We start from the raw sequence: 16,225 nt of genomic DNA, 5'->3' as shown, positions 1-16,225 counted from the left end.
GATACACTACATTCGTATATGTATTATACATACAATGTAGCACTCTGTATACACCCATAATATATATAATATTTCACTTGGATAATCGATCGCTAAGTGTTGCGGTCTTCACTCCCATTTTTTCCTAACCCAACAGAGAACACTCCCTAAAACGACTGTGAAAAAAACCTTGGGTATCGAAAAATACGGTTTTTTTGAATGAGTAAGAGATATGTAGGTAGGGTAGGTATATTAAAAAATTCCAAAAATTGGTATTCGAATAAATGCATATTATTAAAGGATAAATAGGCGGTGGTTAAACATGCTTGGCGAATCACACTGTATATCATATTGTATACGCAATACAATATATATATTGTATTATTATATACGGCATATATGCGTTGTCGGGTCTGAATTCACCGGCCACCCCCCCCCCCCAGCGATGTGCAAGTATACAACAATATAATAACGGCAATGACTGCTGCGGCGTCGCCGGATAGGAAAAGAAGTATGATTAATTAGTGCACATTATTATACATATATACATATATACGTGCGTACGTGTATATATTACACACACATATAATATCGTTTTTTATGAGCAAAAATATAATATCCTCTCGGAGAGGATTTATTAACGAACTATTCAAAAAAAAAAAAATACCTATATTTTTGACGAACGATTGTTGTACGAGAGGAGACGTGCAAGCTATATACAACACACACATATATATTATGATGCGTATGGGCGTGAAATTTATGCCACTCTTGGTAGGTGCTTGAGTGGGGAGGGACTCGTTCAAATGCCATTCGTGACGCCGCACCGTTAAAAATATTTGGTTTCCCATATTATTATGATCATCGTTATTATTATATATAATATATTGGAAGACGAACGCCGTTTTCGTGCTAAGAAAAATTGCATTCCGTTTATTATAGTCGTCGTAGTCGTCGTCGGGTTAACGGACGGCGTCTGTGCGCGTACATATTATATAGCGGTCCCCGAAATTCCAACCAAGGCCATTATTACTGCAGCGAAACGTGTCTGAATCGCGTATCCCGAACGGTAAACTCGTAGTCAATCCTTTTTGAAACTACGCCGCAGTAGGCAGTAGCATATTGTATAATATTATGATATTATTATGTTGTATTTATTATATCGATTTATCATTCATAACTGTAGCTGCGGTAGTTATTATTTAATGCGCGGTTTTTTTCAATGAATTTTTTTTTCTTGTCGATATTGGATATTATTATGTTTGTTCATTTCAATAATAATTGTAATAAAATATAATTTAAATTAATCGTACCTTATATTGTTTATCAATATACAAAACAATTTTCTTTACTGCTTTATCATAACGTCGATATCATACGCGTTTGTTACTTTTTCGAATGCAGCTGTCCTTTTATAATAATTTCTTTGTTTGTGTTTATTACTGAAGAGGAATGTGTACTGTATGATGCAGCATTTATCCGACCATTATTATGTTATTAATTAAAATGCAAGATTCTCGCACTTAAATTCTCTGAAAATTTACTGTTCTAACGAATGTTGTCAAAACCGTTTCCATATTTATTTTTATTATTATTGTCCGCTTTCAACGACACACGGTAATAATTGTGTAAGTTGGTTTCACTCATATTTCCGACCGTTTTTGTTGCATTCTTATCTATATATATTAATTTATTATAATATTATACAGACCCATACACCCGCTTATTTTAATGTACCCGTGTTCTAATAATGTGATAGCCGACCGCTGCAGGTATCCGTTCCGCATTCCTAAATAATAATAATAATAATAATAATAAAGATATGACATTTATGATATTATTATGTTTCAGTTATTAAAAAAAATAAAATGTAATATTTCATTTTACGGTGTATAATATAGATGCGCTCGTGGCTGGACAAATCGAAAAACTCTGGGGTTTTATCGTAAAACTTGCGAGTATTTTATATATACTATTGTTACAGTCACCGTATACGTATGGTAAATAATATATTATATTATACTATCAGGCTTTCAAAAACACAATACAATATATATACAATCACCGAGAAAACCAAATGATATAATCACCGCAGCAGACTACTGCAACAGCAATGCCACATAATATAATATAGTCTAGCATGTACGCACACCTACTCGTATATTTGTTCGGAACCACATTATAAAGAGTTGTACTTAAATATATAACATACGTATATTACAGCTATCTTTTACGTGTAGGTACCTATACCTGGTATATACCGCTGCTAGGTTAACATAGCAATCTGGATGTTAAACAATTTAACGCGTTCTTGTTTTCTACGCGTCGTCTGTACTAATTTTAATGCTAAGCATAAATGAGTTAAAAGTTTAAGCTTAAAACTTTAAATTTAATTAAAGTTAATCTTAACTTTTTAACTTAATTAATTTTTATTGATATAAACTTAATAAATAACAAGTTACTTCAATATAATTAATGTTGCACTTGTTTATAAATAATTAAATAATAAATTTAATAAAATAATATTTGATGATTAAAGGACTATGAACTTAATCCATTATAAACCCTTAGAAAAAATAATATTTAAATCTTGAAAAATGTATTATACAATGCACTAAATTCTAATAAATCATGATTAAAATAATGTAAAAAAAAATCTATCAAGTCTAAAGTATTTTATAAGTGAAAGATACTCGTATATTTGAGTATATGACGTATGCATAGTGTAAGACGAAAATTGAAAAATAATTTATAAAATGTCCGTCAAAATTAATAACTGATACAAATTATTAAAAATTATGAAAACTTTAAAAAAAAAAATATTATATATTATATTATAAGTTCTTAATTCAAACATTGTATTAAAGAAATTAAGTTTTACGGTGAGTTAAAAATGAAATATTTTTTTACAATTTCACAATTATATTGAAAACTATAAAAGAAAACTAAAAATTAAATTCATAAATTTGCTTCTTGTTAGCCAAAAATATTCTATTATATTTTGATACTATATGACCATTTAAGAATACACTATCTATTGAATATTTATATATTTAAAAAAAAAATCACTTACTTCAAGTTAGTTGGTAAAATTTTGGTTTCTATTATATAATTCACTTCAGTAAAAAAAAAATTAATAAAACCGAACTTTAAATGATTTAATTGTTTTCCCTTCAAATTTACTTATTTAGAAATAATATCGTCAACTTGCCTAACCACGCTTAATTTATATTCGCTCACAATACACTACAGATATTGCATTATACCTACCTACTGCGTTTTGTGTACATAATACATAGTATATGATACACAGCATTAACCAATTGCGTATATTACAAGAAGACCCAGTTCACGACGATAATCCACACACCGATTTGGTCCGTTGAGCCCTGTCTGCAGATAATAATATAATTACGCTCGACCGCCTTCATAAAACGTGTATATAATATGTATATAATGTATATAATGGTGTCTTAAGCACGGCGCGTAGATCACGCTCGGTTGATATAATTATTCCACCGTATTATATTATACTGTTATGATGATGACGTGTAACTGAATTCGACTTTCGTCTGTGCAGTGTGTTTACCGAAAAACCAAAGTGGGCTGCATTTCCGTCAAATTTGGAAAAAAATTAATTTTATACGTTTTCTGCCAAAATATATGTATTTTTATAGCCGACGTTTTAAACTTTTTATAATAGTATTACGTATTCCTATATTTTACCGATCGATTTTAAATTATTTCACTAGCTAATTCAATTTCAAAAACCACTGCTGACTAATCAAACCGAGAGTTAAGCCTTTATTGAATTTGTTGGAAGCAAAAACGTTTTTATTTTCAGCGGAGAACTACGAGATTCGTGTTCGTACCTATAGAGTGTTTAGTAATTTTGTCTTTTTTTTAAACAATTTTTTTCCAAAAACACTAGCCCTGGATAGCGCATATATATGAGTTTACTTGCAACCAGGTAGGTTAGAAATTATATGGTACCTAATCTTTAAGTCACATTAAATAATAAGAATTAAGAGTTATAAAAGTAAATCATTAAATTTAGCTGAGTAATACAAAATCACGTTGCGTTGTGATCGATATGGTTTTATTTAAGTCAATAATAAATTGTATTTATTTAATGATTGAAATATGTATATTAATTAGGAAACAGCGATTTTATAATCTGCATTTTTATTGTGCACAAATGAGTCATTGTCGTTATTGTTTTCAATATAAAATATTTGATATGTGTAGCGCCAACTACACTAGGTGTGCTTTCCGGTACGCAGATAGAATTTATTAAAATATTTTTACACTTGTAAGTATATATAAAACATAAAATACATGACGATTCTTTAACCTTAGAACAGTTATTTCTTCAGTTGAAATTTTCTTTACTTAATTTTAAGTTTTTAAAACACGATATTTATTTTAGAAAATAAATCTTTTTCTTACTATTTTTTTATTTATAATTTTACTGCTTGAATTCTTAGCTAAGCCATGAATGCACCTATATTGATTTTACAATGTCGCATATTGTTTTTTGTATTTAAAAATACTTTTCCCATAGAAAAAAAAAATACTCAAATCATCATCTTTGAGAGAGGCAAATTAGATCTAGTGTGTACTTTGGTGGATCAAAGATAGATAATTCTTAGTATTATTTTTAAAAAATCAGGGGGAGATACACAAACAATTGTTACAATGTTAGTATTGTTATTGAAATAATTGTTTGGTAACTTTGGTTACCAAAAAAATAGAACGTTTCTACTCTCGTTGTTCACGTATACAATGATTTATCATTGAATTCAAATTTAACACGTCCATTACAATGCCTAGTGCCTACCAAGTGACGGAGTACACTCAACATTTGCTTATACAGAGAACGGTTACCTACTTAACGTTTTTTTTTACTTTTGTAAATTATCAGTTATTTTTAATTTGAGATTCCTAAAAAAAAAAATATTTTTTGTAAGAGTTTTAAAGCAATATTAAGTTATAAGTATTTAAAAAGTTTAGATGAGCAGAATACTACTCTGTGCGTGTAAGATTTAAATGCTTCTGACTACAACTAGTTAGATAATCAATTTTTATTAATCGGAATTCTCAGTAAAATATTCTGCTTCATAATATAAGATAAACAATGAATGTTGTCATAAAAAAATTTAAGAACTTGAAAATTATAGCTACACGTCTATACAAAAAAATTAAAAATATAATTTGTTGTTGTTAAGTTATAATTATACAGGATTTTAAGGGATCTTAAGTATATTATCATTAACACAATGACTAAACGAAAAAATGTATAATTTGAGATAAACTAATAAAAAAATCATACTGTAGGTATGCACATATTATTATGATTTAATATATAACTACCCACTACTTAGTCGTCGTAGGTTGTATATAATATGATAATAATAATTATATTCTGTGGTGGTGCTTTCGTTTTGCGGTCGGTGCAGTTTCAACGAACTATTATATTAAAATTGGCTGTATACTAAGCCGCACGTTTTACGACTTCCAACCCGACGGACGAACTTTGCGCCCGTCGTTGTATTTTTTGTAAATAATAAATAAATCACGCCTCGTAACCGGCTATATAGCGTACATAAAATATTTACGATAGTATAATTACATTGTATATGTGTGTTATTGCAGTGTCATGTTATCGCCAATTGTGTACTTATCATTATTTGAGGGCGTGTACGTGTACACGGGTACAGGACAATTCACCAATCTCGTTCGCTGCCATTTTTTCCTGCAATAAATTCATTGAGATTCTGAATTTGAAACTTAAGTATATATTATACATTTACAGTTGGCGGTATTATATTATATTACAAATCTACTTGTTCGAATTTCCATTTAAATACATCAAAATTTTCAAAAATTCATCTAATTCAAAGTTTACGGGTTATAAGACAACGGTTCTTATTATTTGAAAATATAAGACAAGTCATCATCACGAAAAATACTCTTTAAATGGTATGAAAATTTCTAGTATTTTCAATTACGCGTTTTAAAATCTCCTAAAAATCACAGTTTTAATAAATCGGTGAATTATCCTACGTATATTATTTATTATTTATGCGTGGTGTTTAAAATATGTTCATGATATCGCACAAACGTTACCTATGCATATCATTATTATATGTTATAATTATTATCACTGCGATGCAATATTTTGTCCGATTTCGTTCTTATCGTTGCCAGACCGACGACCCGCGATCGCTGTGGTAATTATAATTCGCAGCAACTATTAGTTATGGAACCGTTGTAGGATTCCCGTGATTCACATACAATACGATTATTATTGAACACGACTCGCTTTCGTTATATTGTTCAAGTCCATTCATCCGACGTGTGCATTGGAGCCCATTAGGTTAGGTTAGAACAATATATCTAATATCGGTGAATAGAAAACCAATAATAATATTGTCATCGTATCAGTTGTTTTAATAATAATATAATACGCATACACTATAAACTGTTGCATTGGTTGACTTTTATCGGTTTTCTTTATATTGTCGTACCTAATTGCGGACCGGTGCTCGTTTGATGAGCGCGTGCGTGAACGTGCGTTTCTTGGACTCTGAAAAAACCTAATCTAGTCGAGTGAGTCGACGAAAATCCCGTAGGTACTCAATATCGTGCGAGATATAATATTATTATATAGGTACATAAAATCGATAATGAAAAAAAAAAAACAAAAACAAATATTAATTATATTATATAAAAAAAAAACAAATAAGACGAAACACACAGTAAAAAACTATGTTAAGCCCAGCGATAAGATATTATACATGCATATAAAAAAAATAATAATAGCATGCGGTATTAATGGTTTCTCGCCGACCTTGCACAATAATGCATTGAACATTTGAACTACCTATATACTATACAGTCGGCATAATGCATAACATGTGCAGGTACGTTGTATGCACACTACATAACTGCAGGTCGTTGAGTTTCAAAAGAAAACTCTACCCATTTTGGATACCGTTCTCCGTGTTTACTCAAATGTGTGTGTGTGTGTAATACATGTTTTATTTTACAAGCGGCTTCGGACAGACGGACGGAGAATACTGCGCAGTTGAATATTATATAGGAGTGTGTTACGAACGAATATGAAAAACGTATAGGTATCGTAAAAATATGTGTGCAGGATGTATTGTATTATACCGTAGTATATTATGACGTACAATAGGTACCCCGGTGCTTCAAAAATAGATGAAAAAAATTGAACGGATTTTTCTTTCACTTACCGTAGGCACACCATACGTTTCATTTCAATCGTCAGACATTTTCGTTCGCTATTTCAATGCCAAGTAATAATAACAGTGTAGTGAGAAATTATATTATATACGTACCTAACCCGTAGGAAATAACGTGTCAGATCGTATAGTATTATAAAGCTGTGTAATTTACGTAAAATGGGTAAATCTATACATTTTTTATAAATATTTTTTTAGTGTATTTTTTTTAATTTTCAAATAATTTATAATATGCATTAAATTTCTTAACAACTCAAAAAAAATACTGTTATTCTGTATATAATTAAAGTATTTTTTTTCAGTTTTTACTACCTATATAAAATCTATTATTACAATTTTTCACTATTTTTAAATACTATAAATACTATTTAAAATACTATTTTTTGTAAAAACATTTAAAACGAGGAATCATTCGAATTTAATAATTTGAACTTACTGTTACCCGTGATTTTACCGAGATGGCGAGATCACATCTCTAAACATACATCATACTATGACAGCTGACTTTCAATTTTGACTATAAAGACCCGATCCTCGCTGTCAATAATCTCAGAGGCAATATTATTTAGGGTGCAAACATATAACTTATTATAATATTATTGCGTTCACCTTATAATATTACACTTTTGGAATTTAAAAAATTTAAAAAAACATCTGATTGCAAGTAAAATAATCGTTGTTATAACGTTATAATAGTATACTCACGTATGTCGGGGGTTTTAAAAAATAGTCGTTGGTATAGTGTCTGGTACCTATGTTTATGCGTGTTGGTGGTTTTCGAATTCGGGATTATTGTGCAATAGGTTATAATACGATACCTAATAAATTAATAACGCATTTATTTTATTTTTTTCATATAGTACACCAACAGCAACAACAGGATACCTACGGCCTCTTCACCGGCCAACACTAACAACAGCAGCTCGAGCTCCAACACCAACGGTGGAGCTTCGTTGCAATCGTCTAACCAGCCGACCACCAGTTCGCCGTCGTCAGAATGTCAATCGGCCCCACCGGCACAGCAACTGTCCAAGACCAACCTTTACATACGCGGATTGAACCAAAACACAATGGACAAGGATTTGATCACCATGTGTTCACAGTGAGTAAAATAAATAATAATATTATTAAAGTTATGGATCTGCGCGCGTACAGTGTGTTACACGTTGAGTTCGTGTATACTCATATATTATTATAATATACTCAACATGATAATTACCTGCAATTATACCAAATTTAGTAAAGATGAATTTATCGACTGATACAGAGTATTACCAAGGTGACATTCTTTTATGGTGTGGACATCGGAACATACATCGACTAACCTAACCTAACCGCTCAATACACTAGACCGGCTTACCCCAAAAACAGATCATCGTATGATTTTGCACTAAAAACTGACGTTATATTTATTAGCATTAATTTGTTTCTCGAATGTTACCGAGATTATTCTCTTCAAAAAATATTTAACAGAGCACACGTCATTGTTAAACCGATCGATTCACGAGTACACGCGGAGTCTGACAAATATTTAAGTGGTACATACCACATAACATTTTGATTTTTAGTATAATTTTAATCGGGAAAAAATAAACTGGCTTAAAAAATATTCAGTGTTCATTATTGAAATGCAATATCATATACGTAGGGCGTAGGAAAACGTGTGATACATATCGTTGAGGCGTATATAGTTAAATCAATATTAGATTTGAACAAGATGATTTTAAATATATCAATGATAAATGTGGGATGTATATCATGAATTGTAATCCTGGAGTCCAGTGGCGTATACAGGGGGTTAGAGGTTCAAACCCCCCTGAAATGTGTGGTTGGTACGAGCATTGATTTTTATTGTATAATTAATTGGAATTTAAGAATGGAAATTTTTTTTAACCCCTTCTAAAATTAATTTCTATATACGCTACTGTCCTGGACCTATTACTATTAAAACATCAACTACTGCATTCAATTATATTTTAAAAATTATCGATTTAAAGTAGAAAAATGCACATATATTATTTTTGTTTATTGTTCTATTAAGTTAATATAATCTTTATATACACTACGTATTCTTCATTATCACTTTATATTATAGTAATAATATCTTAATATAAACTACATAGTATATGCGAGTACGTTTTCTCGAATAATGCCATTGAGACCATGTAAAACTAGTATATATAATATGCAAGATAGGTATATTATGTGTAATAGATTATAAAAGCTGCAACTTATCAATGTTAACGTGTTTACATAATTACCTACTCAAACTCGGTGAAAGTAAAGGATTTTTCTAGATTCCGATTGGTTTTACAATGACGTATTATTTTTTATGATAAGGTATCTTTTTCGGTAATAGCAATTTTAAATAGTATAATTTCAAAAATTTTTTCTGGTAGCAAATTAGATCTGGTTGTTACTTTTTAAGATAGATGTGTTTGAGAAAAACGAAATTATGCAAAACCAATTTTTGGAAAATCAATTTTGGTTTTTGCTGTAATTCAAAAACTAATAACTTGATAGCTTTTGATAAAAATAAAAGTCTTAAAAATACAAATATAAAATTTCTCTTTTTATAGACATTTTAAGTTCAAATTGCGATGAAATTTAATATTTAAAAGATAAATAATACGGTTTTTAAATGTTAATTTTAAAGTTGTTCGTTTGAAGTTACACAATAACGCTCACCAATACAAATTACTTATACTGTAAAGCAAAGCAGTGTATTATTATAATATTATGAGTGAGTGTGTGTGTGTGTGTGTGCGTGGTGTATAATGTAATTATATTGTGTACATTTTGTTTTTGTTAATAAAGTTCACGGGTATTATGTAAGTTAAGAAGACACGATGTTATAATTTTTCAACATTTTCTAACGTTTCTGCTCGATATATTATCTTGTATATAATGTGAGTGTTTAAATCTTTTGTATTTTACGCAATTTCATATTATATTTTGTTTAACCTTCTACATATTGAATTTCATTGAAATCCGCTTATACTATATTGTTCTCTTGACTTTAGCAAAACATAAATCAATGTCGAAAATAAATAATTACAATACATAATACATAGTTCATTCTCTCAAGTTACAAAGTAATATTTACAATATTTAATAATAATTTAAAACAAACTTATTTGCAAAAGAGAATTTCGCTATATATATTCTACCTACATATCTATTTTTCTTATTTAAATAATTACCACACAAAATTAATGATTTTGTAAAGAAAACTTCTTACAAAAACAAGTTATAAAGTTATGTTGTATAATATTTAATTAATTCAGTTAATTTCCATGAAAGAATTAAAAATTTTAATACGTATTATAATATGCATGTAAAGATATTGATTTATTTTAATATACATAATACATATTATACATTTTAAAATAATCAGTCTAACTGTAAAAAAATGCTACCACATATTACCACTATAATATGTTCATTTAATTTTCATTAAATAATATTTAGAATCTAATTCCTTTAAAAAAGTACTTTTTACATAAAATAAAAATCTTATTTAAGAAATCATGAACCTTACAGCCTATATAATATTAAATCAAATACTTTCAACCACAAAAGTAATCGCGTTTATAACAAAGCCTTTAAAAGAGATGAATAAAAAACTTATTTTAATCGGTTGGTACTTTGATTTTCGTTACCACTACAAAGACGACCTACTTTATTCATTTCCAAATGTTTTTTTAAATATATATATAATATTCTTCCATGGTTATACCGTCAATTTATTTCTGAGTATAAATATATATTTATATATATATATGTTATACGCATAGTCAACCTGATTTTTCATATATGTATATCGGCTGTGAATTAAATGTAGTTTCGAGTTCTACGTATAAAGGAAAGGGTATATTTGTAAGACTTTGATTTATTCAAACTTTTTGTCGTCTTATAAGGATTGCTTTTGTGGATGTAATCCTCGCTCGGTTTTTGAAACTTTATATTGGAATTCTCTTACCTAACCCACTTACCCTTATACACTTTTTAAACCAATATTTTATCAACGGTTTCTATTCATTATTATTCATATTGATATTATTCTCATCGTTCAGTTACAGCAATGTATAAAATATTAAAATATAATCAATTATACACACATCCTTGTTTAGTGTAGTCAGTCCCGGGCGATACTATGACTTGTTTTATCCTCCCACCGGATCTGCATTGCGTGCTTGCAGCGCGTCTTGATTATGTATTTGCGTATATTATAATAAGCTCTGTCTGCTGTACACATAACAAGACATGTCATTATAATATATTATATAATATTATCTAATTTTGATGCGCCTAAACTAATATATTGATCCAATAGAATTGTATTTAATTATTTTTTTTCCATTACAGATACGGCAACATTGTTTCAACTAAAGCAATCTTGGACAAGAACACCAACAAGTGTACGAGCGACGTATTGTATTATATTATTATTTTCAGCGTTATCTCGGGGGAAAGGGACTAAAGATACGTAGGAGTAAGACGGGGACAGTTGTGTATGATTTTGATTTTTGGAGAAAGTAATCGAAAAATTGATGAGTTAAGGTATGTGATGCAGATGGGAATTATATAGTGTATGGTATACTAATACATAGGTTCTTAAAATCGGTGGTGCATAGAAATCGTAATTTTTCGAACGAAATAGAATTCTCTGTGGATAGACGAAGTGGAGAAAAACTTCAGATTTTTGGTGTGACGAGATGAAAAAGTATATTTTATTAAGCAGTGATATAATATGAATTGCAAGGTTGGGTAGTGGGTAATAAAACAGAATAGAAGAGGACTATAGAGAAAATTGGGAGGATAGGGTAAGAAATCAATTAATTAGGTGCAGTGTGCCAGTGTAGGAGTTGCGCCAATTTTAGACAGGATGAGGATAAATAGGTCGAGATGGTTCGGCCATGTTATGGGTAGTGAGAGTGGTTAATGCAATTTATGTAGAAAGCAATAGAAGGCGGGTAAGACCGGAAAAGAGATGAATAGACCGAATAAAGGATGGAACGAAAATAGCTGGTGGGAGCAAAGAAGAGGAGAGGGACAAAGCGTAGAGCACTGTGTAGGTGTAGGACTTCCATATAGTGGGTGGCGAAGGGTGAAAAAAAATAAAAAGGACGTTTTCAGCATTACCTATATTATTATTTAAATTATTCGTTTTTTTTTTCTTCACAACGGAGCGGAGGTTGTCCTTCGTCAATAAGTCCCTATAGTCCCGCAACCATTTGACGTTAACGCTATTCTTTTGTGTGTTTTGTGCGTGTGATATAGGTTACGGATTTGTGGACTTCGAGTCTGGCTCGTGCGCTGACGCCGCGGTCAAAGGTCTGCAAGCAAAAGGTGTCCAAGCCCAAATGGCTAAAGTGGGTATTCCAGTTCAACGTAGAGCGGCCACTGTACGTTTGTTGCATGAATATTATTTATACCATAATATATTATACACTTAAAAACTGTCGCTGTCAAACAGTATATACTAGTAATAATGTAATATGTTTTTCGTCTTACGTTTTTATTTTACAACGATAATAATAATGTTGTCGTGCGTCTATCGTATATCGTTACATAAATTTAACCACATGTGAACGTACACGCTGTATCAGCTGTTTATCTGTATTATTATTTTTATTACGGTCGTGTGAGCCTAAATCTGCAGTGTCCATGCTTGTGTCTGTGCGTGTGTTATATTTATGTATCGCTATGTATTAATAAGTCGGGCGTTATGAAACGAGAGAAAAATATGAAACATTTTCGTCTTATTATTTGTATTTAGGACGGCCGTACCTACGTACGTACGTATAATATTATAGATGAACGTTACACGCGCACAATACGTATAATACGATAATAATAATAAAATCGTGTATGTACGAACCTGCCTACAGCGGTGGGGTGGTTGGTTTCACGAAAAATAATATCATACCTCATTTTCAACGCGTCCATATATATATATATATATATTTTATATTTATTCTTTGATTTGTGTTTCGAACAATGGGTTTCTAAGTGGTTTTCAGTGTATTTAGTGTACGCGTCTATACATTTTAACATCGTACGGTGATCGCATACAGATAGCCCGTACAAACACACGGTATATATGTAGGTGCGGGACACAACCCTGCCAATGCGCAATTATTCGATATTTTTATTTCGTACTATAGCCAGGTTTCCACGACGTGTGTCTGTCGGACGCTACTGCTGAACCTTCTCGTCACCGATCGGCCAGTCTTGAGTCATTTCGGATTTATCTAGATATATAGCTATAATATACCGTACATTAATGTTTGTTTTCGATTCGAATATCTCAAGTAGCGTTTGTCATTTAAGTGGATGACTCACGAGTGTATTTTTCATATCACCTATATCTATACCACGTTTATTGTATCACTATAGAGAGACGAGTACACAAAAAATCGATTTATGTAATTGTACGACCAACATGCATTAGGACATCGTTGGGAAAAAATACAACATACAATATTTTATCGACGAATTTTTATGATAAAACAAAAGCCAAACCATTGTTTATTATATTCAATCCGCCGGCGACATGTAATTTATTATGGTGGCAGACGCGTTTATGTTTTTTCTATTATAATAGTATTAGGTATTAGGTACTTACTCCTTAATAGTTTAACATTCCGATTATTTTTTAGTTTCTTCGTTTGAGTAGTAGGTATATTGTTTCTTACTGAAGTTTTCGTGTTATTGAAAAAAAAAACATTTATTATAATATCATAATGGATACACATTAAAAACCCATTATTACAGAACGTTTATTTTAAATTATTCAACTACCTATTATATAGAGTTTAAAAAATAACAGCAATGACGAGAACTATTTTGTTGACAAATTATTAATTTTAATTTTCCTCACTTTCAATATGAAAAAATAAACTGCTTTATGACCGTTCCAAAAAAAAAAAAAAAAAAAAATATACACGTGTAAAACATAATAACATAATTTTACACGCTGTACAATTTAAACTGATTTAATTTGAGCAAACATATTATACAATTTAACTTAGCTTTTCCTCTTAAAAAACAGGTATCCAATTGTTTTATTTTTTTTACTAATTTAAATTTTGGAGTGAACGATACTGTCTTGCAAAACTTGTAATGTTTCTAATAACATGTCGACAGTTGTCGTGAAATTCGAATTATTATGTTCTACGATGTTTTTTTATACTTATTTTATCATAATCACTGTCATTCTGAAGGTTACTCGGTATCGGTCTTAACGAATTTAACCAGATGGTAGCAATTAATGTTGCATCTGAAAAGGTTTTTTTTCTTAACTTTGTTACTCGTCACATTTACAAACACTTTAAACTGCTTTAATACATTAGTTGGCAATTATTTTATTAATGTCTATTGTTTCTATAATCTAATTAATTAAAAAATGTATTGATGTAATCAAAGTGTAATTACTAATTATTATGAAGTGTTTTTCAATTTTGTATTCACCATAATATATACTATAAGTAACAAACTATTTTGTACGACGATAATGATAAATAATTTTTAATCTGTTGTACTTTTTTTTTTTTATTTTACTGTCTTACTGCAGAATATGAATAATTTGAAAAGCTTATTGTTACATTTCACATAGTCATTCAAACCGTTATTTCTGAAATAAAAATATGTATTCATCGTAAATTACCCAAAACAGCTATAAAACACTTTGATTGTGTAGTCATTCAGTGTTTACCGGTTATCTAAAAGAAAAATCAACATACTTATTTTTATAAATGACAATTCAACTGTTTTTTTTTTTTTAATACATATAGGTAGTAAAAATAATTTTTATTGAGGTTTAACACAATATATTCTAATGATATTATGGTAGTGGGCATGACCCCGTAACAAACTTTTCAATCAATTTTTCTATCCGCCTCCGTCAAAAAATTCACAAAACGCCCCTGTCGTCGTAACTCGTTTATATAGATACCTGCTGATAAACCGTGAATCATTGACGTAGCTTTTACTTTTTCTTTACGTTTTTGGAGTTCTATAATAATGATTGTGCATTTGATAAATGTTTTCAACTCTAAACGTATTTATATACTATGATAAATCGACTTCTATGGTACGAATTCGCTTGAAATTTGTGTCTTGATCTCGTAACTGCCTTAATCGGCTCGATTAAACCACTTGCGTCGAACGAACGCACTCGTCGAACCACGCAAGTCCAAACGGTCAATATAGTTTAGTTTAATTTAATTTGATGGACCGGGCGAATTACGAATGCAATACATTAGAGTTGATTTTCGTTCGAAACGGGTACGCACACCATGTTATTACTACTTGTTATCTCGTCAATCTCACAATACGGCCGCCGTCGCGGGTCATATATACATTATTCGCAATATTTTCTGATATCAAACTCTAAGCTGCCTTTTGTTAGAATCACAAAACGCTGTGTGTTGGCAACGCGGGCAAAGGAGAATAAAGAAAACAGCGAGCTCGGCTTAAAAATCAATAGTTTCAAAACCTCTCGAGTAATTTTGAAACGCTAAATCTACTTATAGACGTCGTTAATACCACCGCGATGTACGAGTAGATATTTAAACCGCGGTTTACAATCTTTCGGTCCGCTTCCTCCCCGCCTGTGCCTCTGTTTTATTGTCAATGCGTTCGCTTCCGTTTTCTGTACACGCCGCTTAATGATAATATTGTCTTTGCGATTGTGTTTGACTAATGGCTATGGGATTATAAAACTTATTGGCGTGCTGAATAATGTGTATAATTACACGTCCGAAAACGTCAGTACAACTGTTATACGCTCTCTGTTATAAGACGGTGTACAAAAATGTTTGCTCCGCATTCGTTGATTTGTTTTCCTATATGACTTGTAAGACATACTATCTTAATATACGCAACTGCAGTGGCACGATTCGTGTCCACAGACTACCAATCGTTGTTGACTGTTGAGTTATTTCTTCTGTCTGTCGTCTTGTGTTCGG

General features: G+C 30.5%; 1 protein-coding gene across 10 annotated transcripts in view; it reads left to right on the top strand.

Annotated features, from left to right (window-relative positions):
- LOC132928003 (protein alan shepard) overlaps positions 1 to 16,225 on the top strand; it is a 118,831-nt gene that overhangs the window by 91,851 nt on the left and 10,755 nt on the right. For all 10 annotated transcript variants that reach the window (XM_060992558.1, XM_060992555.1, XM_060992560.1 and 7 more), the window contains 3 exons: positions 8,111 to 8,352; positions 11,619 to 11,671; positions 12,534 to 12,658. In XM_060992558.1, coding sequence (XP_060848541.1) covers positions 8,111 to 8,352; positions 11,619 to 11,671; positions 12,534 to 12,658 — 420 coding nt within the window. The remainder of the gene's footprint in view (positions 1 to 8,110; positions 8,353 to 11,618; positions 11,672 to 12,533; positions 12,659 to 16,225) is intronic.

This window comes from Rhopalosiphum padi, chromosome 3 (assembly GCF_020882245.1).
Source record: "Rhopalosiphum padi isolate XX-2018 chromosome 3, ASM2088224v1, whole genome shotgun sequence".
In the NCBI taxonomy this organism is placed as follows: Eukaryota; Metazoa; Arthropoda; class Insecta; order Hemiptera; family Aphididae; genus Rhopalosiphum; species Rhopalosiphum padi.
The sequence above is the reverse complement of the archived record's forward strand: the minus strand, read 5'-3'. Positions and strand labels throughout refer to the sequence as shown.